The sequence below is a fragment of the Bos indicus x Bos taurus genome, chromosome 21 (genome assembly GCF_003369695.1).
Source record: "Bos indicus x Bos taurus breed Angus x Brahman F1 hybrid chromosome 21, Bos_hybrid_MaternalHap_v2.0, whole genome shotgun sequence".
Taxonomy (NCBI): domain Eukaryota; kingdom Metazoa; phylum Chordata; class Mammalia; order Artiodactyla; family Bovidae; genus Bos; species Bos indicus x Bos taurus.
In genome coordinates this window covers 30,418,429-30,441,330 of record NC_040096.1, presented here as the reverse complement: position 1 = coordinate 30,441,330, position 22,902 = coordinate 30,418,429, and the positions used below count along the sequence as shown (strand labels likewise).

General features: G+C 55.4%; 2 protein-coding genes across 4 annotated transcripts in view; one reads left to right on the top strand and one right to left on the bottom strand.

The window, feature by feature from the left end:
• Positions 1 to 16,343, top strand: part of TBC1D2B (TBC1 domain family member 2B) — a 90,109-nt gene extending 73,766 nt beyond the window's left edge. Inside the window, exons 10-13 of one of the 2 annotated variants that reach the window (XM_027521827.1) lie at positions 1,641 to 1,758; positions 7,372 to 7,557; positions 9,217 to 9,338; positions 13,119 to 16,343. In XM_027521827.1, coding sequence (XP_027377628.1) covers positions 1,641 to 1,758; positions 7,372 to 7,557; positions 9,217 to 9,338; positions 13,119 to 13,314 — 622 coding nt within the window. In that variant the 3' untranslated portion in view covers positions 13,315 to 16,343. The remainder of the gene's footprint in view (positions 1 to 1,640; positions 1,759 to 7,371; positions 7,558 to 9,216; positions 9,339 to 13,118) is intronic. The other variant, XM_027521828.1, reaches the window with a different exon arrangement.
• Positions 16,344 to 17,914: 1,571 nt separating this feature from the next.
• Positions 17,915 to 22,902, bottom strand: part of ADAMTS7 (ADAM metallopeptidase with thrombospondin type 1 motif 7) — a 62,393-nt gene continuing 57,405 nt past the window's right edge. For both annotated transcript variants that reach the window (XM_027521825.1, XM_027521826.1), the window contains 5 exons: positions 22,646 to 22,798; positions 22,017 to 22,190; positions 21,785 to 21,931; positions 20,610 to 20,772; positions 17,915 to 18,300 (listed from right to left, as the gene is read on the bottom strand). In XM_027521825.1, the coding sequence (XP_027377626.1) occupies positions 18,149 to 18,300; positions 20,610 to 20,772; positions 21,785 to 21,931; positions 22,017 to 22,190; positions 22,646 to 22,798 (789 nt within the window). In that variant the 3' untranslated portion in view covers positions 17,915 to 18,148. The remainder of the gene's footprint in view (positions 18,301 to 20,609; positions 20,773 to 21,784; positions 21,932 to 22,016; positions 22,191 to 22,645; positions 22,799 to 22,902) is intronic.

Genomic DNA, 22,902 nt, shown 5'->3' with positions numbered 1-22,902 from the left:
AAGGCTGTAAATAAAATATTGCCTAACAAAGCAGCCTTGTTTTGCTTAAATGGACAGTTCACATTGCATACTCAGTCTAAAAATTCCTGAAAGCTAAAACCTTCTGAAACTTAAGGGATCTTGGTGAGGACTTGAGCATGCCTGTTAGGGGTGCAATAGCACCCCATTTATCTGACACTGGTATAGAATCAGCTCTTCCCCACTTTAGGACACCTTCCAGCTTTAATTTAGACTTTCTCTGCACCATCACCATTGGGACTTCTAACCATTTTACTGGATTTTTTTCCATCCACATTATTTTGTACACACATTCTGAGAACCCACAACTTTAGCAGAACACTAGCCTTTTCTACCGAGAAGGCAATGGCACCCCACTCCAGTACTCTTGCCTGGAAAATCCCATGGACGGAAGAGCCTGGTGGGCTGCAGTCCATGGGGTCTCGAAGAGTCGAACACAACTGAGTGACTTCACTTTCACTTTTCACTTTTATGCATTGGAGAAGGAAATGGCAACCCACTCCAGTGTTCTTGCCTGGAGAATCCCAAGGACGAGAATCCCAGGGGGAGCCTGGTGGGTTACCGTCTATGGGGTCGCACAGAGTCGGACACGAGTGAAGCGACTTAGCAGCAGTAGCAGCAGCAGCCTTTTCTAAGTGATTCTCGCCTACCATCGTGAACATCAGTTAGCTTAAAGTGATGTCTTCGAAGGCTCTTCGGATCTCAGTCTCTCTGCCCCTTCTCGTGGCATCCTCAGGTGCTGAGCTCATCCTGTTTCTCCCTCCTTACCCATCTCTACTCGTTGTAACCTTTCTACTCTCCTTCCCATTCATGCTGACTCAAGGCGTCCCCTTCCCAGTTTTTTTTTTTAACCTCTTAATTTGAGATTTCATTATAATTTTATCCAAGGAAGAAAACAAAAACAAATTCTAAGAAATGACTTCAGGTCTCTCCCTTAAGTGATGCACAAGCAGAAGTTCTCGGGTGTGTAGAGAAGGGCTTTTCCGTTGCCTTTTCCTTCCCATCCTTCTGTCCCGAATGCCTGCTCAGAGCCAGACCTGATGAAGTTACTGGGTGAGTAACCTCTCGGTGGTGACAGTGACCCAGGTTTCCATTCTTGAGTGACGAAACAGCTGATACACACAGCCGCCTTTCCCGCCCCACGTGCATGCCGTGGATGCCGTGTTTTGAGAAAGCCCCCAGGATGGTTCATTTGCGTGAAGCCCCATTTCAAGTAGATTGGTATCAAGAAAGTTGTTTTTAAACCATCGTATGTTCTTTCTGTCTTGTATTCACCCCTCAATTTTTTGTGCGTAAAAGGATTAGTTGGAACTTAAACAAAAAACTCAAAGAATTAGCTGCATTAGCAAAATCTTATCATGAAAAACATTTTTAAAAATCAGGCCGACATCATTGGGAAATAATTTCATCATCTTTAAACAAAAACCAAACGAAAGGGAAGGTGGATGTGGCTTTGCTTTTCAAACTAGGAAATGCTTCCCTTGCCACAAGATACGTAACTCATTGTTATTTCCTGGAGAATAGCAGCTGCATGGGTGTGAGAGAGGCCTCTGTGAGGATGGGCTGTGCTGCCTGGGTCTGGGCCGGGGCTGGCGCTCACCTTGTTCTGCGTTTGCTTGCAGACTGGTGGCCGTGGCCCTCCTGTACCTGGAACAAGAAGATGCCTTCTGGTGTCTAGTCACCATAGTGGAAGTTTTCATGCCTCGGGACTATTACACAAAGACTCTTCTAGGATCCCAGGTACTCTAAAAATATTGTGCTTCAGTCAGCAGCTTGTAGAATTAGAGCTGAAATGTGACCTGAATTAAGTGTTGATCGGGGAGGCTCCATGGGCGTGACAAGGTGCACACGGAGGCCGCCCCCTCACCCGCCCCCGCCTCCCCCAGACTGGGCCAGGCTGCTCACAAGCCAATGAGTGCCTGGTCGGGCTCCCTCAGTGCCCTGGAAGCCAGCAGATTTGCTCTGTGGTCACTGCTCAGCACTGTCTCCCCTGGACTCTGCCTGGCTGGCAAAGCCACAGTTCAGGGGTGCCTGGGGAGCCTGGGTGTGTTAGCTCTGGTTCTCCAAGAGGCAGAGGCCGAGGCAGAAGCAGACGTGCCAGAGACTACTGAGGGGAAAACCCACGAAGGATCAAGGGGAGGGACTGGGGAAGGCCAGGAGAACCCCCAGACCAGCGAAAAGAGGGAGGTTTGGGTGGTGGGGAAGACCCCAGCCTGCTGTACAGTTCTCAGAAAGCTTTGGTCAGGCCAGTGTGGAGTCCTCGAGCCAAGGTCACCTGTTAAAGTGCACACAAGACCCGCCTGCATCCGTGCCCCTGCCCTGCTCACTCACTGGCGGAAGCAGCAGGGACAACACATCTCCTGTGAACAATGTCGTGATGGATCCAGAGGGACAGCGCTGGGGCCATGAGCACGGCCCGCAGCAGGAGCTCTGAACAGCACAGTTCCTGCCCACTGCTCCTGGAATCTGAAGCCAGGGGCTGGTAGGATGATGTGGGCTGGGAGGGCCAGGGGCTCTGGTCCCACTTGTGACTTCCCATCTCAGGACCAGACCTTTGGCCCTTGCAGCCCAGGGCATCTCTTCCTGTGCTGGACTGGGGCTTCTGCTGTTGTTGGCTTCTGGATGGACTTTCTCTGCTCCCCAGCAGGCAGCCCTCCTCCTCCTGTGTCTGACCTGTGTCCATTCCTCTTCCCTGAGAGCTCTGTGTCTCCTGACTGCAGCTGGGCCTGTGGGCTGTCACATCCTTGTCTCAAGCCTCGTGCTGGTAGTTGGTCTGCTTGCTCACGGCCGCTCCCTGCCCTTCCCTGCTCTTCTCTGTTCCTACAGCTGGTCCGCAGGCTCCGGCCATCTCCCAGCCCCTGCGTGGCCAGCAGAGGCACGTGGGGAGCCTGGAGGAGGGCAGAGAGCTGAGGGCCGTTCTCCCCTCTCTGTCTCGGGCACTTCCTGCCGGTGACTCTCTCTCCTCCATGGCACCAGCTCCTGTCTGTGCCACTGGGGTTCCCCCTGCTCCAGGCTAGGGGTGGCTTCCTGCCCTGGCCTCTGGGCCACCTCACCATCAACTATTTGGGTTCTCGCCCTCTCTGTTACCAATGTGACCACTGCCCTGGGAAAATCCCTGTTGTAAATGTTTCATGTGGTTTCTGTTGGCCTGGTTGGGCCCTGTGTTTTACTTTCTATTTGCATTTCTGTCTTGGGAGGGATCCCCCTTGTTGTCTTCTGTTAGCACCTCCACTGCTCCCTCATCCATAGACCCCAGGCCAGGAATTGGGTCAGCCCACACTCCCCCTTCCTGTCCCTCTGTGCCCCTGGAGTTGCTGTTTCTGATCACTGCCATCTGCCAGGTGGCTCAGATCTGTTCCCTTGTCCTCTCACCACTGTTAGGTCACTGTCCCCTCTCCTGCATCATTGCAGGTACTCCTCTCCTCTCTTTCTGCCTTTACCCACCCATCCTTCCATCTGTTTCACTCACGGATTCAGACACGACCTCCCTGTACTGGGCCCAGGCCTCTCACAGCCTTCCTCAGACTCTTTACCATCTGAGCCACCAGGGAAGCCCAATAGGTGCTCGCTGAAGTTAGGTAATACAGAAATGCATATTAAGAGGGAAATGAAAAGACACCTGTTACGCTACCAACTTGAGAACCACAGTTAGCGTTTTGATATATTTCCTTTTGACTTTTCCCCAGTACATTCAAGTATCCAGATTGACAGCTGATTATCCTGGCTGGTTCACATTCACATGATAGCCTGAGCATTTTCTCATGATGTTATCTAGTTTTCAATGTCATATTTGGTAATATTCCATCGGTTGATTGGACATGAGGTGTTGAACCATTTTTCTGTAATGGATATTGTGTAAGGCCACTCTTCAAATGGGGATAGCCTTGTGTGTGCGGTCAGCCCCAGTGCCGTGCCTTGCAGCTCACCGTCAGCTGCCTCCTGCCAGAGCTGAGTGCTGAGCCCCTTCATGCTGCACGCGGTCCAGACACTCAGCAGCTTCTCCATCTGTCCCTTCAGCTGAGTGTACATTGAGCGCCAGGACCTCACTAGACGCTGGGGACACAGAGATGAATATAGTCATTCCACGTCCTCTTGAGCTCAGAGAGCTGAACAGAGGCCTGAGCAGGCGTCCCCTGGCAGCCTTCCCCATACCAGCCCTCTGCCAAGCCCCAGGCAGCCTCAAGAACAGGGCACCATCTGCCACCTACCTGGCAGGAAAGGCATGTGCCTGGGTCTTCTCCCACTTCAAGGCCAGCTGACTGGTCCCTTCCTCTCAGGCACTTTCACCCCAGTCCTTCTAGGCAGAGGGCATCACATCTCCATCACTTGGCCCAATAGTCAGCTGTTGTCTCCCTTGGCTGTTTACAGCCTCTTAAAGGCAGTGTGTATGCATGTGAATGGCGCTACTGGTAAAGAACCCGCCTGCCAGCGCAGGAGACGTAAGAGACGCAGGTTTGATCCCTGGGTCAGGAAGCTCCCCTGGAGGGGGCACTGCAGCCCACTCCCGTATTCTTGCCTGGAGAATCCCAAGGACAGAGGAGCCTGGCGGGCTACAGTCCATGATGTCACAGAGTCAGACATGACTGAACGACTTAGTATGCATGCAAAGGTAGCACCTGCTCCTATTGTTTCTCATCCCCAGCACTGGCCAGTGCCAAGTGTGAAGTGTGTGCAGATGCGTAGTTGTTGTTTATATGCTGAGGGATGGAATAGTATCAGCAGAAATACCATCACTAGTGAGTGATGCTGACCTTCCTGTGGGAGGGTCTGGGCTTCCAGGGAAACTGACAAAAGAGGACGGATGCCCAGGTATGGCTTGTCACGGCTATCGCGCACCCACCCATAAGATGTTTTGACAACTTGCTTTTCAGTAGCTGGTCCACCTATCAGAATCTTACAGCAGTGGGGAATAGATGTAGGTGAGAAGGTGATACTTTTGCATACCATGAGATGGTTTTATAACTACATATGTGCTTTTGTTTAAGTCTTCTAAGAAAAATTAATTATAATTCACTTCAGCTAATTCAGGTCTTTGAAATTTTGTCTCTTCTAGCCAAAATGCAAACTGGACAAAAATGTATGTTTCCAACCATGATTCCTGCATTTTATCCTTTGTATACCCTAAGGTGACTTTACAATGCTTTAGAATCATTTCTGTAGTAAATAATGTTTTATAAGTTACTTTGCCTTTAATATTTTTACATTTCAACCAGTGATACTTAACCTGTGTAACATTCTTTAAAAAAAAAATTTTTTTTTACTATAATGACTTCTATATTTAAAAAGAAAAAAAAAAAAGCCTTCCCATAAGAGTAAACAATTGAGTTTTTCAAAGTTTTAGATTCTCCTTAAAAAAAGGATATTTTAAAATGTCATTTTTTAACATTGATCTAGATTGTTTCTAGTTGTTTTAGTATCTCAGTCATCCCAAGAATTCCCACACCTTCTACCTTGACTGATAACGCAGGTGAAAGTTTGGCGGGTTTTCCGGGATCCATTCCTAGGAGCAGGCTTGCTGCAGGGTGTCTTCCTGTCTCCTGGGTGTTGCCGGATTGCTCTCCCAGGGGGTTGCACCAGTTCACACTCCCATCTCAGTATGCCAGGGCACGCTAATGAGGCCGACATTTCCTGCGCAGCTGCCCTGTTCCTGGACAGCCTGGTTGTGGCCCGCTGTGCACGGTCGCTTGCTCTCTTGTGCGGGTCTGTTTCTTCTTTGATGCTTCACTGCTCGCTGGTGGAGCGGTGACCTCACTGCACCCAGGCCATGGAGCCTCGGCCCGGATCTCTGGTGAGCTGCAGTTGTCCTGCTCAAGATAACCCCCGGCAACAGTATGTCTCAGTCTCCCCAGCCCTCATTCCTGTGATCCGGCCTCAGGGGACCACACTCTGCCCTCTCCACGCCCCTCTGGAGGCCTGTGTATTCCGAGCACCCCTCCTCCTCACCTCTGACGGCAGAGGGTCTGCATGGTTTATAGACGTTACCTCCATGTAGTTCCGATCTAGGTGCTCCTCCCCTCCTACCACCTCTCCTTGGCTCAGATTTTCATCCCCTCTGCTCTGGGTGTGGGGGGCCTCCATGGGCCTCCCCTTTAGCTCAGCCCCTGTTCCAGGTGGAGAGACAGACCTAAAGCACAAATCCAGCCCCATCACTCTCCTGCCCAAAGCCTCTTGATGCTTCTCCTTCATTGCCTGTTGCGTTTTTCAAACATGAGTAGAGAAATCAGTATATGGGGTTGGCAGTAGCGTTTTTCATCACATTAAGTTGAATAGACTAGAATTGAGGCATCAAAGTATGTCCTACTGTGTGAAGTTAAGTAATGCTTGTGAAAGATTTGTTTCTGTTCGATGCAGACTGGGTGATGTTGACGTATGTTTTCTTGTGGGTCACAGACAAAGGTTGGAAAAGCCCCTGGCCTGTAGTTGAAGTCTGACCCTCGGGCGTGGTGCCTCTGCCAGGCCGGGCTGCCTCCCTCACACCCCTTCTGCTCACAGTCCTGTGCTCCCCGCTGTAGGGCTGGTCTCCCCCAGACTTGGCTGGGACCCGTCTTGGGCTCCGTAATGCTCTGCAAACACATCTTTACCAAGCCCTGCCATGGCTGGCATAACAGTCCATACGCCTCCTTCCTCACTCATCTTTTAGCTCCTAGAGGTCAGGGCTGAACTCGATTCAAGCCTCTGCCCAGCACTGGCCCCAGCTTGACACAGAGAATGGAGAGATAACAACCACCTATGTTGATAGGTATTTACCTGAGTCTCTTATAGTCTTCACAGAAGCCCTGGGAGAAAGTGACTGTTGCTGCTTTCCAGACGAGGAACAACTCTCCAGAATACAGTGTGCCCAAGGCCACTCTGGAGTCAATAGTAGAGCTGGGAGCCAAGCTCAGGTGCTGCTGACTCAAGTCCTGGCTCCCTCACTGCCCCACCCAGCTAGTAAATACTTGGTGAATGGATGTGGTGATGCCACACTTCCTCTTGGGCCAGGGACTCAGGTTTGTGGCCCTGTATAGCCGCACCCTCTGTACTTCCATACAGATTAGCAAGGCTGACTGCTCCACCGGCTCTGCAGCAGCTGTTTTCATGGGGCATTTGGAGTGTATGAGGGGCTTCAGGCCATAGCACCCAGCGCCCTGCCCTGTGGAAAGGATGACAGTCAGCGGGTACTCGGCGAGCACCTGCTGTGGGGTCAGCTGCTTCTGGGGCACAGAGCCCTCCGCTCTGGGGTGAGCCTTCCACGCATTTGGAATGGCTACGCTGCTGTGCATCGTGATGGGCCTGCAGCTCCCCGGGGCCCTGGATGACCCACTCTGTGCTATGGCAGCCCCTATACACTTCTCCCCTTGGCTCCCTCTCCAGGTGGACCAGCGGGTGTTCAGAGACCTCATGAGCGAGAAGCTGCCTCGACTGCACGCCCACTTTGAACAATACAAAGTTGACTACACCCTCATCACATTCAACTGGTTCCTGGTGGTGTTTGTGGATAGCGTCGTCAGCGACGTCCTCTTTAAAATATGGGACTCGTTCCTTTACGAGGGACCAAAGGTGGGTCTGCTCACTGGATGATTCCGTGGGCAGTGGCAGAGGCAGCAGAGTGGTTGGCTTAGCTGGGACGTGTGACGATTACCAAGGGGCAGAGTGATCCAGCACTGCGGGCCACCGGAGGGGTCCCAGGAGACTGCAGTCAGTTGCTTGTTCATCAGAAACAAGTCTGTGCCAAACCCTGTGCCTGGCACAGGGGCTTCGATGGTTTGCAATCTGAGCCTCAGCCTCTATCAAACAGCTGGCAGCATTATCCCATTGTATGGATGAGGAGTTAGAGGCCCAGAGTGAGCAGATGATTGGGGCAGACTCGGGGCCAGCTTCAGAGCCCTACTGTTCACAGGCCTCCCACCCAGACTGTGTATGCTTTTAAAAAGATCAGTTTGTGACTAAGTAATACATGATAAACTCAAATCATATAACTCAGATTGTGCAGTAGAAAGATTCCCAGTCTCCTAACTGTTCTTCTCAATGTACTGTATCTCTTTTTCAAGGTATTTGATATATATCTAAAATATGATTGTTCAATTTATTATTTATTGGAGATAGTTCCATATCAGGGTATATAGATCTGGCTCTTTTTTTTTTTTTTTTTTCAACTCTGCATAGTATCCCCTTCTCCAGATAAACCAGAAATTTACCAAATAGGCCCCTGATAATGGACATTCACCTTGTTTCCAGTCTCTTGCTGTTTCAAACTGTGCTCCAGTAACTCCTTATAACTGTCTTTCTATAGGTACAAGTGCATCCATAGGTTTAGTCCTAGAGGTGGATGTGCTGGGTCCAGGGTAAATCCAGAATCAAAAGACCCTGTAGTTTTCATCGAGAATGCCAAATTGCCTGCAGAAGGGCCTTACCAATTTCTGCTCCCACCAGCAAAGTTTGAGTGTGTATATTAATCCCCTGCTGTGTCCAACATAGTACATTATCACCTTTTAAATTCAGTCTGTCAGTATTAAGAGTTCTCAACCAGGGCTTAAACAGTGTTTCCCACTGGGCCGCAGGTAGGGATGCTAAGAGAAGGATTACCTATTTAAACTCCATAAGTATTGTTTTCTGAATAAGAGAAAATTCACATTGTTGCAGACCAGCCAACACCCTTAGATGTGGGTGAAGTAATTTGTTCCAGAGCTGCTAGAACTTGCAGGAGCACCCGGAGTCCATTTCCTCTGTTCTCAACACAGTGACCCAGAGACAAATCAGAAAAAAAAAAATTTTTTTTTTTTTTCATTTTCTTTCCCCATATTCAGAAGTCAGTAATTCAGACCCTAATTTTAGTAGGTGAGATAAAAACTACCTCTGGAGCTTTTGAAGAAGTTTCAAAATCTTTTGAAGTTTCCAAATCAGAGGACCCTGGTTTTGATTAATTTAACATGTATCTCTAGTCCCGTATAGCTTATGGACTAGAACTGTGAGCTGAATATGGAGGAGTCCACAAAGATTCTACTCCTTAAGGGAATTTTTGGTTTGGGCTGAAGTGTTGCTGAACGCTACCAGAGAGTTGAAAACGTTTTTCTTTTGAGAATGGCAGGCACCTGAGGTCGTGTCTGCCCCACGGCCCGGGCGCAGGCTGCGCTCCCAGGGTTCCGGCAGGTCTCCCGTCCCTGGGGCTAGTGCCTGGAGCTTGGTGCTTCTCTCCTCATGGATTCCGTCCTTCTGCAGGTTATCTTCCGCTTTGCCCTGGCACTTTTTAAATACAAGGAAGAGGAGATCCTGAAACTTCAGGATTCAATGTCCATATTCAAGTACCTCCGTTACTTCACACGTACTATCCTGGATGCTAGGTGAGTCCTTGGGGGACCCCCAGATGTCCAGGAGAGCAGAGCCCTTGAGCTTTTATCCTTGACCCAATAAACATAAATCCTAGCAACCAAAGTACATCCTTCCTTGTCTCAGGAGCACTTACTGAGTATCTGCCACATAGCAGGCCTCTGCCAGGCACAGAGGGTGGTGGGTGAGGAGCAGGTCCTGTCCTCGGAGAGCTCGTGAGGCTGTTCCAGCAGGGTTTGCTCAGAGCTGTGGTGAAGGGAGCCTGGGTAAACTGGGCTTGGTCGGGGCAGGGCCTGGGCCCACTGGGCAGAGAGCACCCAGGAGCCGTGTGCAGGGCGTGACAGTACAGCATGTTTAGGGAGCTGCCCCAGAGGCTCGGCCAGGGTGGGGTTGGCACGGCAAGATTGAGGCCAGGCCTGAACAGAGCAGGGTTGTTAAGGCTTTTGTAGACTCTCCCCAGGAGGCTGCTTCATCCTCAGTGTTGGGAAGTCCCTGCAGGTTGGACATGAGCAAGGCATATCTGGTTGGAGCAGGACTGGCTGCAGGAGGTCCAAGCTCCAGGTGAGAGAAGTGGTAGCCTGGAGCGAGGTGCCCCCAGAGGCAGATCGGAGTGGGCAGGTGGAAAGGAGTGGAGAGGGAACTTGAACTTGCAAGGGCCCTGGCTTTCTGGCCTGGGCGGCGAGTGGTCCGGCATCCCCGTCGCTCCACAAACACAGGGGCCTGTCTGGGCCACCCTTGTTGTCCTTGTGTCCCCTGAACCACAGTTCGCAGTGCTCGGGCCCTGGCGGCCCAGGCGTGTTCGCCAGAGGGTTTCTGTGGAGCTGCTGTTGGTTAGGCAAGTGGGGTGCACATCCTTGTGAACCACTGCTACTGCTAAGTCACTTCAGTCGTGTCCGACTCTGTGCGACCCCATAGATGGCAGCCCACCAGGCTCCCCCGTCCCTGGGATTCTCCAGGCAAGAACACTGGAGTGGGTTGCCATTGCCTTCTCCAATGGATGAAAGTGAAAAGTGAAAGTGAAGTCACTCAGTCGTATGCGACTCTTAGCGACCCCATGGACTGCAGCCCCCCAGGCTCCTCCATCCATGGGATTTTCCAGGCAAGAGTACTGGAGTGGGGTGCCATTGCCTTCTCCGTGTGAACCACCGAGTCCCCGTTAATGTTCACTGCACTGAGGTGCTGGGAGCCATCTTTCCTGTATGGGAGTGGATCCCTGTAGCAGACTTGTGGCCTCATGAAAACCACAGGAGTCCTTTCACTGACAAACATTTGGAGTGTATTAATGTTCTTCGAATTGTTGACTGCCACCCATAAGAACATTTTATCTCACAACCTGGGACACACATACTGGGGAGTCTGTAACTGGAACGAGAGAATTTGTTTGTTGAAGTTGTTCAGTGCTTGGTACAGACCTGTGCTGTACCCTCTGATATTTTCTGATTACTCTGTGTATCACATATTTAAAATGCTCGTCATATAAACTGACGCTTTGATCCACTGATGGGTGACCACCTCCTTGACAAACACCAGTTGCCCCTCCTGATGCTCATAAGAAGAGAAGGCGGCTTCTCTTCTTGGCCAATGTCATGAGAAGTGGTTGGGCAGCATCAGCCAGGAGGAGCTGCAGGGCACCAGTGCTGAGGGGTCCTGGGACAGCGGGTGTGTGGAGCCAGAGAGAGGGGCCTGAGGACCATTCTCCCCTGTGGTTCTCTTGAGTGAGGCAAGGGGACCAGGGAGGTGGATGTTGGGAGAAGATACTGGCTGGGGCCATACCTGGCATCCTTACATGTCACCACTACTGTTAGGATCTTTTGCTTGGGAAGTGGGTTTTCAGATTTTATTCAGCCTTGTTGCTATATCAACAGTAGGATATCCGAGGGGTGAACCTTGGGAGTATTCGTTAATCCCACATCTGGTCAAAACAACAAGAATGGTGTGAAGTGAACTTCACTCCGACAGCTAATGCATGTGGAGGGCATCCTGCTCCAGCCCGGGACAATCTTGTGAGGGTTGTGGGTGATGCCCTGCAGGGTGGCAGAGACACAGGCGGAACTGGGACATGGTCTGTCGTGCATGCTCCTGCAGCGCCACCTGGTGAGTGCCTGCAGGAAGTCAAGGTCCCCTGGACCCAGAGTTCCTGACTGCAGCAGGGTCACCCAGGGGGTGTTGTTAGGACTGCAGATGCCTGCAGTGGAGCCCCACCTCTGTAGTCGGGCCCCAGTGCTTAATAAGCTCCCCAGATTAGCGGTCCCAAGTTGCAGCAACTGTGCAGTACACTGGTTCTACAGAGGAGGAGGCAGGGAATTCCCAGTCAGATGTGGTCAGGGGAGGTGGGTAAAACAAGATTAGACCAGTCTCTGAGTCAGGACTCTTGGGGACCTCTCACGTGCAAAGTGTCGTCTTCTGAACTTAGCTGACACAGGGCACTTCTCATCTCTCACTTGGACCTTCCAGGCCCGAGGCAGAGCGGGGTGTGGTTTCCGTGCTGCTGCAGGCTGCATTAATGGGCGGTAGTGACGGCCTGGTGGAGGCAGCGGACAGTATCAGTCTAATTTGGTTTTTCTGTAGCAAGGAAGGGCCTGGACACCTTGATTCCAGGTGTATGGAACCCGCGACTAACAGCTGTCAGAGGACAGGGGCTGGCCCTGCAGATCTGGATCCCCGTTCCCGGCCAGCATCTGGTTTCACCGAGACCCTCACTGAGCTGTGGCTGTGCTCAGGCCGCTCCTACTCATTGGCTCTAGAACATGCTCTGGGAGCTCAGCTCTGAGAGCCAGACCTTCTGACCCTTTACCTTCTGGCAGGAGCATCGTCTGGCTTGGTGTGAGGCATGTCTAAGAAGTGGGTGTTTAAAAATATAAGAGGGAGGGATGCTAAGGGTGTGTCTTCTTACCTGTGTACACCTTACAGTAAAACGGCCCACGTGACTGAGGAGCAGCAGGAGTGGATGGGGAGGAAGCTGGGGGAAGTCCAGTGACATTTCTGTTTCATCACAGCCTCTCTCGGGGTCTGTAAGAGTGTCAGGCCTTTAGTCCCTCCTGCTGGGGCCTGCAGGAGCAGGGCAGGGGCTGAGGGATGGACGACTGGCTTCTGTGACAATTGCAGAGACGTGGCGTGGTTAGTGCCAGAAGTCCATAGCCAGGCCTTGGGCACTTTCTAGTTCCGTTTTTACTAAACTGCTGGCCAATGGTAAGGGGCAAAACCCATGATTTTTAAATGTTTACTGTGGTGGGTTTCTAGACCTGAGGATAGTACGAAACCTATGAACTGCCCGCTTCTCTGTACGCTGCATCTCAATACCTGTCACACCACTGACTGGGCCTGACAGTTGTCCCCAGGTTTGCTGGGGCATCTGTGCGTCAGTTCACCCCGTCAGTCGGTCCAGCAGCAGCGCCTTCCTGAGGGCGCCCCGCACCAGGCCTCATGCCGGTTCTGAGGACGCAGAGGCCCACCACCGCTGAGCAAGTCCTGGTGCCCCCCGGCGGCAACTCGAGTAAACCCATGTGGGAGGTGGCACTGCTGTTACCTCAGTGTATAGATGACGAATTGGGGGCCCAAACAGGGGGGAGCTTCCCACGGTCCATGTCACGCAGGGAGCGTGTGGTGGAGCTGGATCCAGGTCGTCATCTGGGGTTGCCCTGCGCCTCTGCATGGGCACTGGCCTCCGAGTGACATACCCGTGTCAGGCCCTCTGCACGGCGTCTGGGGTCCGCCTCCCCACGCCCCCGGGCCCCCAGGCCAGGCTGAGCTCTCGCCTGACCCCCCGATGCTCTGTCTCTGCCGTGTTCCGCCAGGAAGCTCATCGGGATCTCCTTTGGGGACCTGAACCCGTTCCCCCTGCGGCAGATCCGGAACCGGCGGGCCTACCACTTGGAGAAGGTCCGGCTGGAGCTGACGGAGTTGGAGGCCATCCGGGAGGACTTCCTGCGTGAACGGGACACCAGCCCGGACAAGGGCGAGCTGGTCAGTGACGAGGAAGAGGACACCTGAGTGCTGCCCCACGCCCCCACCCAGGACGCTGCTCTCCTTGCAACCAAAGTGTGCCAAAGGGTGAACTGCAGAGACGCCTGCGCTCGTTCCACATCCAGAATGTAACATCCGGGGTCTCTGCAAGTCTGCTGGGCAGACATCCAAAGCCACACTGCACTTTGTCGTTTCCACTCGGGTCTCCTCTGTTTACAGCCGTCTGCATGCCGCGGCAGATGGCTCCTCCTGTCCCATCATGCTTTCCGCCTGATCGGTACCTCACCAGGCTTAGAGCTGGCTAGTTTCAAGAGCCTGTTTACAGTATCTGTCAGCCGTGTTGATGTCTCTGCCCTTAGGAAACCTTCCATGTGCCGTCTGCCCTGTGGTAGCTCCGGTACGTAGTAGGTGGTTGTAGGCACTGTTTTGAATGGTAGCCGTGGAGGACGCCCACCACGCCTGCACACTCTTGGGCCAGGGTCTGACTGCTTTGGGTGACATAAGGCTCGTGTGAAAGAAGGGATTTTCTTAGGAAAGCAAGTACATCCCTTGTTCAGAAATGGCCTGTGGAAAGCCCACAGACCTCATGCTGATGGCTTCAAGGTGCTGGCCATGCCCCACTTCTGGAATAGCTTCTGCCCTTTAACGCACAGCCTTTCAGACAGTAACTCCCAACCTGCTGGTGGAAGGCCTGGCTCTCCAGACACCCCATGCTCGCTCCTCTGCCTACACTGCTCCAGATGGGTCTGTGCAGAGCCTTTCTTTCCATCTGAGAGTTGACCCTGGGCTCATTCTACACGTGTGCATAGGGTTCCAAGGAAACCGCGGATCATCGTCCTACAGAGCAGGCCCGCCCCTGGGCCGGCCTTGGTGGAGGGGTGCAGGGAGCTGTTCCGGGGGTGCTTTCAGGGTGGCAGTGCAGCTGCAGAGTGACTGCTGTCGGGCAGCTGGAAGCCATGGCTTCCTTGGGAACAGCCAGTGTGCTGGGCTGGGGTGGTGGGAGGCCAGCTGCCAGGGCCTGGGGCGCCTTCACTTGAGGTCAGAGTTTTGGTGAGCCCTCCTGGGGCATCCCCTCCCCACTGCCATGTTGAGACACCCTGTACTCAGCAGCTGTCCTCCCTCTTGGGGTCACCACCGTCCCCAGGGTGTCAGGCTGCCCAGAGAGTTCTGGGACTTAGAGCATGACCTTTCTGAAGGCCCGGAAAGAGGCTCTGTGCAAGGAAGATTATTTTTGCATAATCATTCTGTGGACCATCCCTGATGTATTAATGTGAGACTGTTTTCCGGGACAGTATTAGTCAAATAGGAAAGAAAAAGTTTTTAGTGGATTTTTTTTCTTTTTTTACACTACCTGGAAAAAATTGGAAATAATCCTTGGTGGATATTAAACACACTCAGATTATTGAAGCACTGTAACTTGAAGAAGTGCTTTTTTTCATAAGCATAGTTTTTCTTTTCTTACTGTCACCCTTCTAGCAGTCTCATAGCCAGGACAGCATTTCAGCATATTAGACCAAGTTCCATTTTTCTGTCTTTGGTTAAGCTGGTTGGTTTGATTTTTCACTGTGTCTGGGGAGCTGGCCTCTATATGTGGGTATCAAAATGTATTTTATCATTGTTTTGGTCATCAGGAGCAGTTGTTTGAGGCCAGACATCTCCAGGAAGTCGTCTTGTGAGTGGGTTCACTCTGAGGCGAGGCTGCAGCCTCACTGCTCTGCACAGACCCCCACAGGACCGACCACTGGGGCTGGCGGAGACCGCCTCCCGCCTCTGCCGCCAGCCTAGGGGACGGCAGCAGGAGTGGGGCTGGACAGCGCCAACTTCCTTGAGATTTTAGTTTCCCCTAAGTTGATTTCCCCTGGAACTGTCACACCCTGGGGACTAAAATGCTGCCTTTAGCAATAGGCTTGTGTTGTCCTTCCTGCCTTGAAAAGACTTATCTTACAAGCACCTGAAGTGGGCCCGGGCACCTGCCGCGTGTGGCTGAAGCCCCTGGTGCCGGCTGTTCCCCGAGCGTCAGTGGTGTGTTAGTATTTCCAGGCTGTCACTGTCAGTGGCCAGGCAATGGGTATGGGTGAACAGAGAGAGGTCGTGGAGGGAATGGGCCGGGAACACTTGCTTGGAAGTTCTCCTTTCTGGAATAAAGCACTGGGTGTCCAGCGGTGGGAGAGGGACGGCTTGACCTGATTCCACACTGGGGACAGGATGTGGCCAACTCCTTCTCCACAACTGTAGGGGCTGTTCCCACTACTTCGAGCCAGTGCTTCCCTTCTCCTTGTGCCGCTGAGGAAAGAGTAGCTCCATATCCTCCCCTTCTGACAGGCGCTGCCTCCATCCCAGCCTGGGGCGGGGCAGCCTTCAGCCAGCTTCCCAGACGCGCACACCACGGCCAGGGGAGCCGCCCTTATCACACCAGGTGGGAACTGCCAGCTTTCATGTTGGTGAGTTCTTTGTTTTTTTATGGGTTGAACATTTGTTTATATTTTTGTATATTTTCACTACAGTTTATATTTTTATAGGCTATTTTTATCAAGGTTTTCTAGATTACGTACATCTATTTTGTATAACATGTTCTCTCGTGTATATGTAAACCTGAGCCTCCAGAACCACTGTTCACGTCTGTACCCTCTCTGACCCCCAGCCTCGACCATCACTGACTTCCCCTATGTACACACGGGCCCACTTCTTACCCCAGGTAGCCTTGGGGCTACTTGCAGTCATGCTGACAGCTGACCCACACCAGCCAAGACTGTCGATTGCTGGGAACGGCTCTGGCTTCTACGTTACATCGATATAGGAAGTACTCTAGGCAAATAGCCAGTCTGCTGTTGTTGTTTTAACTAAATGTATTACTGCACAAGTCCCTACTCCTCACTTTGCACGCCGTTGCCTTCCTGCCTGTGTTCTGGGAGGCTGGATGCCAGCCGTGGAGGACTCGGGGTGTTGCCAAGTGACTTTTCCTTCCATGTCCCAGCAGCTTCTGTGCTTATCTTCTAGTTAAATTTTGGAATTGTCCTACTAAAAGGCAAAATAAACTAATTTGTATAACATTCTGACTTGAAATGCAGTTACATTCACTTGTGAAGGGACTCAGTCCCAAAGGCTTGAAAGGCGGGGCAGGGCTTAAGTGGGAGGTGGGGCGGGGGGCTCTCGACCTTCCACTGTGTATTTCTGCATCCCTGCCTTTGGTTTGCTCTGAGCAGGTGGGACAGAATGCCTTCAGCCCTGGGAGGCCCCAAAGCCATGGCCAAGCTGCACTTGAGGGCTAGGAGCACAGGGTGGGTCAGGGATCAGGAGCCAGAGTTCCCTGTGTCCGGAGCAGCCCCTAAACCACCGGGCGGCAGGCACCCCTCCTTCCACCAGCGGGGACGTGCCCTGCCTGAGTCACGGGTTGTTTGCCTCCTGCCTAGGCTGACAGCTCAGGCCCAGCTGCCGCTGGGGACGCCACTCCCCTCACCCCCCATCATCGGAAAAACACACGAGAATGATTAAGACCAAATGTCTTGCCACAGTGTGACGGTGTGGGGGAGCTCCAGTAGAGATTCCCAGACAGAGCAGGCGAGGAGCTGGGGAGTCTGCCTCCTCCCGAGACACGGATTCAGAGAGGCTTGGTGCTCCTGGGGTCACAGAGCACAACAACAGTGGCCCAGCTGGGACTGGGACCAGCGCTGGCCCCTGCTCCCCGTGCCTTGTAAGGGCTTGCTCTTGCCGCAGTAGAAAGCCCTGGGAAGCCATTCCTCAGAGCAGGGGTCCCTGGAGCCACAGAACAGAATGTGAGTGGAGAAGGGGACAAGCCCCTTCCAGGAGCAGCACTCATGAGCAGACTGTAAAATGGTCAAGTCCAAGGTTCATGGCCAGAGGTGAGGGCCGGAGCCTGTTCAGGTCACTTCCTGGCCTTCTCCAGCCTCTGCACCCCTCACCAGGGCCCAGGACACACTTCAAAACACCTCGTGCCCATCTGCTCCCTGGTGTATTCACCACAGTCTGATTCCGTGGAACGAGGTGTGGCAGGCAGGGAGGGGCTGGTGTGGCAGGTGCTGGGTGGCAGGACCACGTGTCAACAGAGCAAGAGCCCAGCACCTGGGACTGGCAGTGAGGAAGGAGCCAGCCCAGCCCCGTTCCTGAGCATGGAGAAGATGAAAGAAAGGGCCATCAAGGGTGGGTCTGACCTGCCTGTTCCTGCCCCCAACCCTGGTACAGACGGACTTGACAGGTGAAGCCGGAGGGGCCAGGGATGTGTCCGTGGGGTTCACTCCAGGGGTAGGCCCTGCTGGTGACAAGATGGGCCTTGCTTCTTAAGGGGGTGTGGCTCAATCCCTGTGAAATGCAGGGGTCTGGAAAGGGCGGGGTCGGGGGCCTGAGCAGGGGCCATGAAGTAAGGGGTAGGACTAGCACCCCCTGGGCCTCTGCCAGGCTGTACCCGGTGCCCAAAAAACCTTCACACCACCTGTTACCAGCACACACCTCCTCTAGAAGCCTGCCTCTGCTTTGACTCCCTTGAGCCTTCCTGTCCCCATGGACCCCTCTCTCCCTGCAGACCTCCTAGAGGAGCAGACTGAAAAGATGCTCTCTAACCGTGGCAAGGGGGAGTTCCCCCAAGCCAAGAGGAAGCCAAGCTGCACTTGGAAACAGTAGATGCCTGTTTATTACGACAATAATAATAATAATAATGTTATGCAAACTGTTAGAATAAAAAAATACCTTTTCTGAGAGGGAGGGGTCCCCAGCCTGCCAGTGGTGGGATCCCCGGTTAGCACCATTAGGGCCTGAGGGGCGGGGCTCCGCCACAGCCCACGCTGGGCGCTGAGGTCCGTGCGTCAGTCTGTCTGTGCATCCTGGCCGCTGGGGGCCGGGGCGCGGGTCAGCGGCGGGCGACCCTCTGGTGGCCGCGGGAGGGGACACCGGGCGGGGGACAGGAGCGGCAGCACTGGGCGCGGACGGTGGGCAGCTGGCAGCGGCCCAGCAGGCGCAGCGTCTCACAGAAACCGAAGGACAGGCGATCGCGCTCGCAGCCTAGGGGCGCAGGGGGGCGGGTCAGGACCTGCAGGCTGGGCACCCCGGACGCCCCCCTGCCCGTGCCAGGTGGGAGGAGCTTCCCTGAGATTTTACCTGGGCCATCTCCCTATCCCCAAAGACCTTAAGGAGACCTGCAGCCACCCCCAGAGCGTCAGCCTGCTGTTTCTGGAAGGGCTCCCCTCAGCCTGAGGAGTAGATCTCCAGTGGCTCCCTGTCCCTCCTGCCCTTGGCCTGGACCCACCACCCTAGGACTGGGGAACTGGGCTTGCTGGGCTCGGATGTCCAGAGGAAGACCCTGAGACCCCAGCCCTGACTCCTCAGGGGCTCGTGGGAAGCCAAGGAGCCTGCCACCCTTTCCGTCTCTGTGGACCCTGAGTGACCCCAAGGGCCTGGCACACAACTCAAGTCCCAGGGGCCTCCTGCCAGCCTACAGTGGCCTCTGCCCCCCACCCCTACCCTCTATCCAAAGGCACCTATCCTGCCAGACCTCCCTGCCCCCTGGGCTGTACCCAGCCTCAGCCTCCAGGTCGCACACCGGAAGAGTCCCGTCAGCCAGGCCAGTCACTGAGGCCCCAGGAGAGGAGGTGTGACCTGGGCCGTCAGGCCATCAGCAGAGCCCAGGCCTCCTGAGGAGGGACAGATGGAGGCTGCCTGTCCGAGGCTGAGGCTGAGGCTTGGCCGGCCCTCCTGCCCCATGCTTATCAGAGCTATTTAGGGAAGCAGCTTGCTTCCAGCCTCCTGGCCTCGTTCCTGCTGCCGGTGACAGCCTCCAGCTGCCGCCCGGCCCTGCTCACTTCAGCAGACATCCCGTGGGAGGAGAAGCAAGAAGGCAACTGGCAGCCCTGGCCCTGGGACATCCCCGGGGCCCAGCTGAGGGCACAAGGCAGCAGGCTGGATCCCCCACCCTGGCTCTGGGCAGCGGCTCTAACCTACACATCCGCCAACCTGCGTCCTGTTCCCACCGTTGAGACCTCAGGCAAGTTTCTGAACTTCTCAGGGGGCCCCAGTCCCCTCCTCTGCCAGTAACCTCCACCTCCACAGGCAAACGGATGTGGCCCTGCTATGTCAGCTGCCTCACAGGGTGTGATGACCGCACACCCTGGAGTTTCCAGACTTTTCAGACGTCCTGCCGACAAGTCATCAAAACATCCTGGGGACTCCAGGGGCTCAGCATCCTGGTCACTTCGTTGCCCTCCCCCCTTAAACGGCTCACTTGGGTGCTAACAGCTACCTTAGGGCTGTGTGCATGCCGTGGGGCGGTGCTTGCTGGATGAATGCGGAGGGCAGGGCACTCGGGGCGGGTGGGATTTCTGCTGGGCCTCGAGGTAATGGGGCAACAAGGCCTTCCCTGCCAGTGGCAGGGGCAGCAAGGCATGGCCCTGGCTAGGCTGGGCCTGCCCAAGGGCTGCCAAGGAGCCAGTTGCTGGTACAGAAGGCAGCTTGGGCCAGGTACCCTGGCAGCTGAGGGCCAAGTCTGTCCTGGGGAGGGGGCTCTGTCCCCTGATCAGGGGCCAGACATTTGACGGTAGAGGAGCTGCTAGGTTCCCGACAGGGGCAGTTCCAGGCGCTCCTGTAGACCTTGTGGTGAGGGATGACAGTGTCCACGAGGGAGAGGAAGAAGCCAGCCTTCCCTGAGCACCTCCTGGGCTCTTCAGCCCAAGACATCACTTGGGGGAGGGGAGTTGTCTGCCCCTTTATGCACAAGACAGGGAAGGGAGCGCCAGGCCACACAGCTGGTGAGAGGAGGCCAGGTGTGACCACAGGGCCACCGTTTCCTGTGCTCAGCACTGCAGGGGGCGGCTGGGCTGCAGGAAGGAAGTGTGTGTGCGCCCAAGTGTGTATATGTGTGTGTCTCTGGCTCAGGCTCTTTCTCCAGGAGGACCCAGCTGGCCAGGAAGCCACCAGCTGCTGGGAGCAGGACCCTAGGAGGGAGGTCCTTTCCCAGGGTCACACAGCTTGCTCTGGGCAGTCTTCCTCTGGCCAGAGCTGGGGAGGGGGCTTCCCCCAGGCCTGGGCCCCACAGCCTCAGGGACATCCCTAGCCTCACTCCAGGAAGAGGGGGTAACTGAGACCCAGATGGAAAAGGAGCTCGCCTGGGGGCCAGGCTGCTGCTTCCACTCCTCCCTGAGCTAGACAGAGCTGCCTGCAGGGAGGGAGGCCCCTTGCTCTGACCCCAGCACTGCCCCAGCCTCTGCGTGGCACCCTCCTCCGTCAGCCTGTGCTTTGGGGGGACAGCTCCATGAGTCCCATCTCCCCACCGTCCACCCCGCCCCCAGCCCCAGCAGAGAGCCGCGTGGGGCACTCACGTGGCGGCTCGGTGAGCTCACAGTCCTGGGTGCCGCATGGCCGCGAGCTCTCAGGCCAGGCCTCGTGGCCGCACAGATCGCTGTCTTCCTCGGGCAGCCCGGTCTGGGTGTTGACGCACTTGACCAGGCGCCGCTGAACACCGCCGCCACAGGGAGCTGAGCACTGCGGGGAGCGGGGGCGGGGGGTGAGCATCCCCTGGGCCAGCCCTGCAGGGGGGCATCCCAGGCCATCCCCAGGGCAGTGGCTGCCTTCGCCAGGAAGCCTGGCTCCTGGTTCCCAACCCCAACCCTCTGGCCTCCTCAGAGGGTCCGGTGTGTCCCCAGAGGCCACCAGTGTTCACTTGCAGGAACGGGGCAGGGGGGTGGTGGTGGGGGAAGCTGTCGGCCCCTCACATGGGATGGGACATGCCCCGGGGCTGGGGGAACTGCATGGGTAGTGGAAGGGAGGGAGACAAAGCTTCTCAGGAAGGGCCCACCGTCCCCAGTCAGGCTCTGTTCCTGTCAGTCGGGGTCTGACATTTTTAAAAGGCCCTAGAATTAAATCTGTGCCAAGATTGTGCCAGGCCCTGTGCTAAGCGCCTCACCGTGTGACTTCATCTAATCCTTACAACCCCATTTTACACATGAGACAACAGAGGCCCAGCAAGGTGAAGCAACCTTCCCAGGGTCCCTCGGCAGGTCCCCCAGTGGGACAAGGACTGAGATTCCCAAACCTGCGAGCTCCAAACAGGCCTGGCAGGAAGGGTCCTGCTCAGCTGAGGCCTCAGTGGCCATTCCCGTACCCCCTCCGCCCGTCTGGCCTTTGTTTGGTCTCCTAAGCAGCCCCGTGTCCGTCACTCCTGCCGCAGGACTTAGCATGTGCTGCTCCCTGCGTGCTTCCCCTCGACAGCACAGACCCCGCTGGTCTTCCTCTACGATCCCCTCCTCAGAAGGCCTTGCCTGACATCACAACGCACATCCGTTCGTTTTTGGTTTGTCTCCCTGGTGGGCCGTGAGTTCCAGTGGGGCATGGACCTTGTCAGGCTACCACTGCCATCTGCAGAGGCCACAGGGACCCTGGCATGCAGGACGCACTCAACAACTCTTTACGTGAAAAAGGTCTGATGGATGCCTGCTGACACAGGGCCTCCTGTCCACAGGCCCTCTCCCCACCCTGAACCCCCGCACTTGCTCACCTGGCCCCAGGGCCCCACCACCCACTGTGTGCAGGGGTGGGTGTTGCAGGACCGCGTGCTGTTGGGTCTCAGCGCCTCCTCACAGAGGCCTGGCTCCGGGCAGGTCACAAGACGCTGCTGCTCACCACCGCCACAGGCCTCGGAGCACTGGGAGGGCAGGGGAAGGGTCTGCGGGCTGCCAGCATCCGAGGACACCCCCACTCACTCCCATCTCCAGATCTCTGAGCCTCACCTCCCTCCAGGAAGAGGTGTACCAGCTGAGGCAGGGTTGGGCCCCACAGGGCCGGCGGGCGGGCGGCTTGGTGGGCCCCGGTTGGCAGTGGAAAGGCCGCAGTGGCTGGAGGTCCCGTGTGTCCACACACTGCACGTCCCGTGTGGAGGAGCCCCCGCCGCAGCTGCGGGAGCACTGGAGGCCGAGGGTCCCGTGTGTGCACACACAGAACCCAGCGGGGGTGGGGGTGAGCATCGGACTCCCCTCCCACACCACCCCCACTGCCAGGGCAGGTCCCTTAAGAGTCCCAGGGAGAGGCCATGGCTGACCAGCCTCGGGCAGAGGGTGATGTGGCCAGGGGCTGCCCCAGGGTGGGACAGATGGATAAAGAGAGGAACAGAGGAGAAAATGAAATCCCGAGGGTTATAGAAAGTACAGAGAAAAGGATACAGGCAGTAAGAGAAGGGGCCTGGGGCAGGCTGACCCCCACACAGATGGGGCATCCCGGAGACCAGAAATTAAAGTGCAAAGCTGTGCACACGGACCCTGGCCCGCCGATCGGTGGTGGCTGTGGCTGATCCCAAACACAGGCCGCGGGCCCTAGGGCTATGCCCCATGCCCTGAAGCTGCCAGCCGCCTCCCTCACATACCTTACTCCAGTTGCCCATGTGCCAGGCAGCACAGGGCCGCAGGTGGCAGCGGCGGGCGGGCTGGGGTCGGCCAGCGGGGGCGCAGTCCTCCTCCCGGCCGGAGCTGCAGCGCACGAGTCTCCAGACAGCCCCCAGGCCACAGGTGGTGGAGCACTGGGGGCAGGGGACCCAGTGGCCATGAGGGTGGGCGGATCCCCATGCCCGCCAGCTCCCCAGCCAGGCGAGAGGGACCAGACACTGCCTCAGTTTCCTCATCT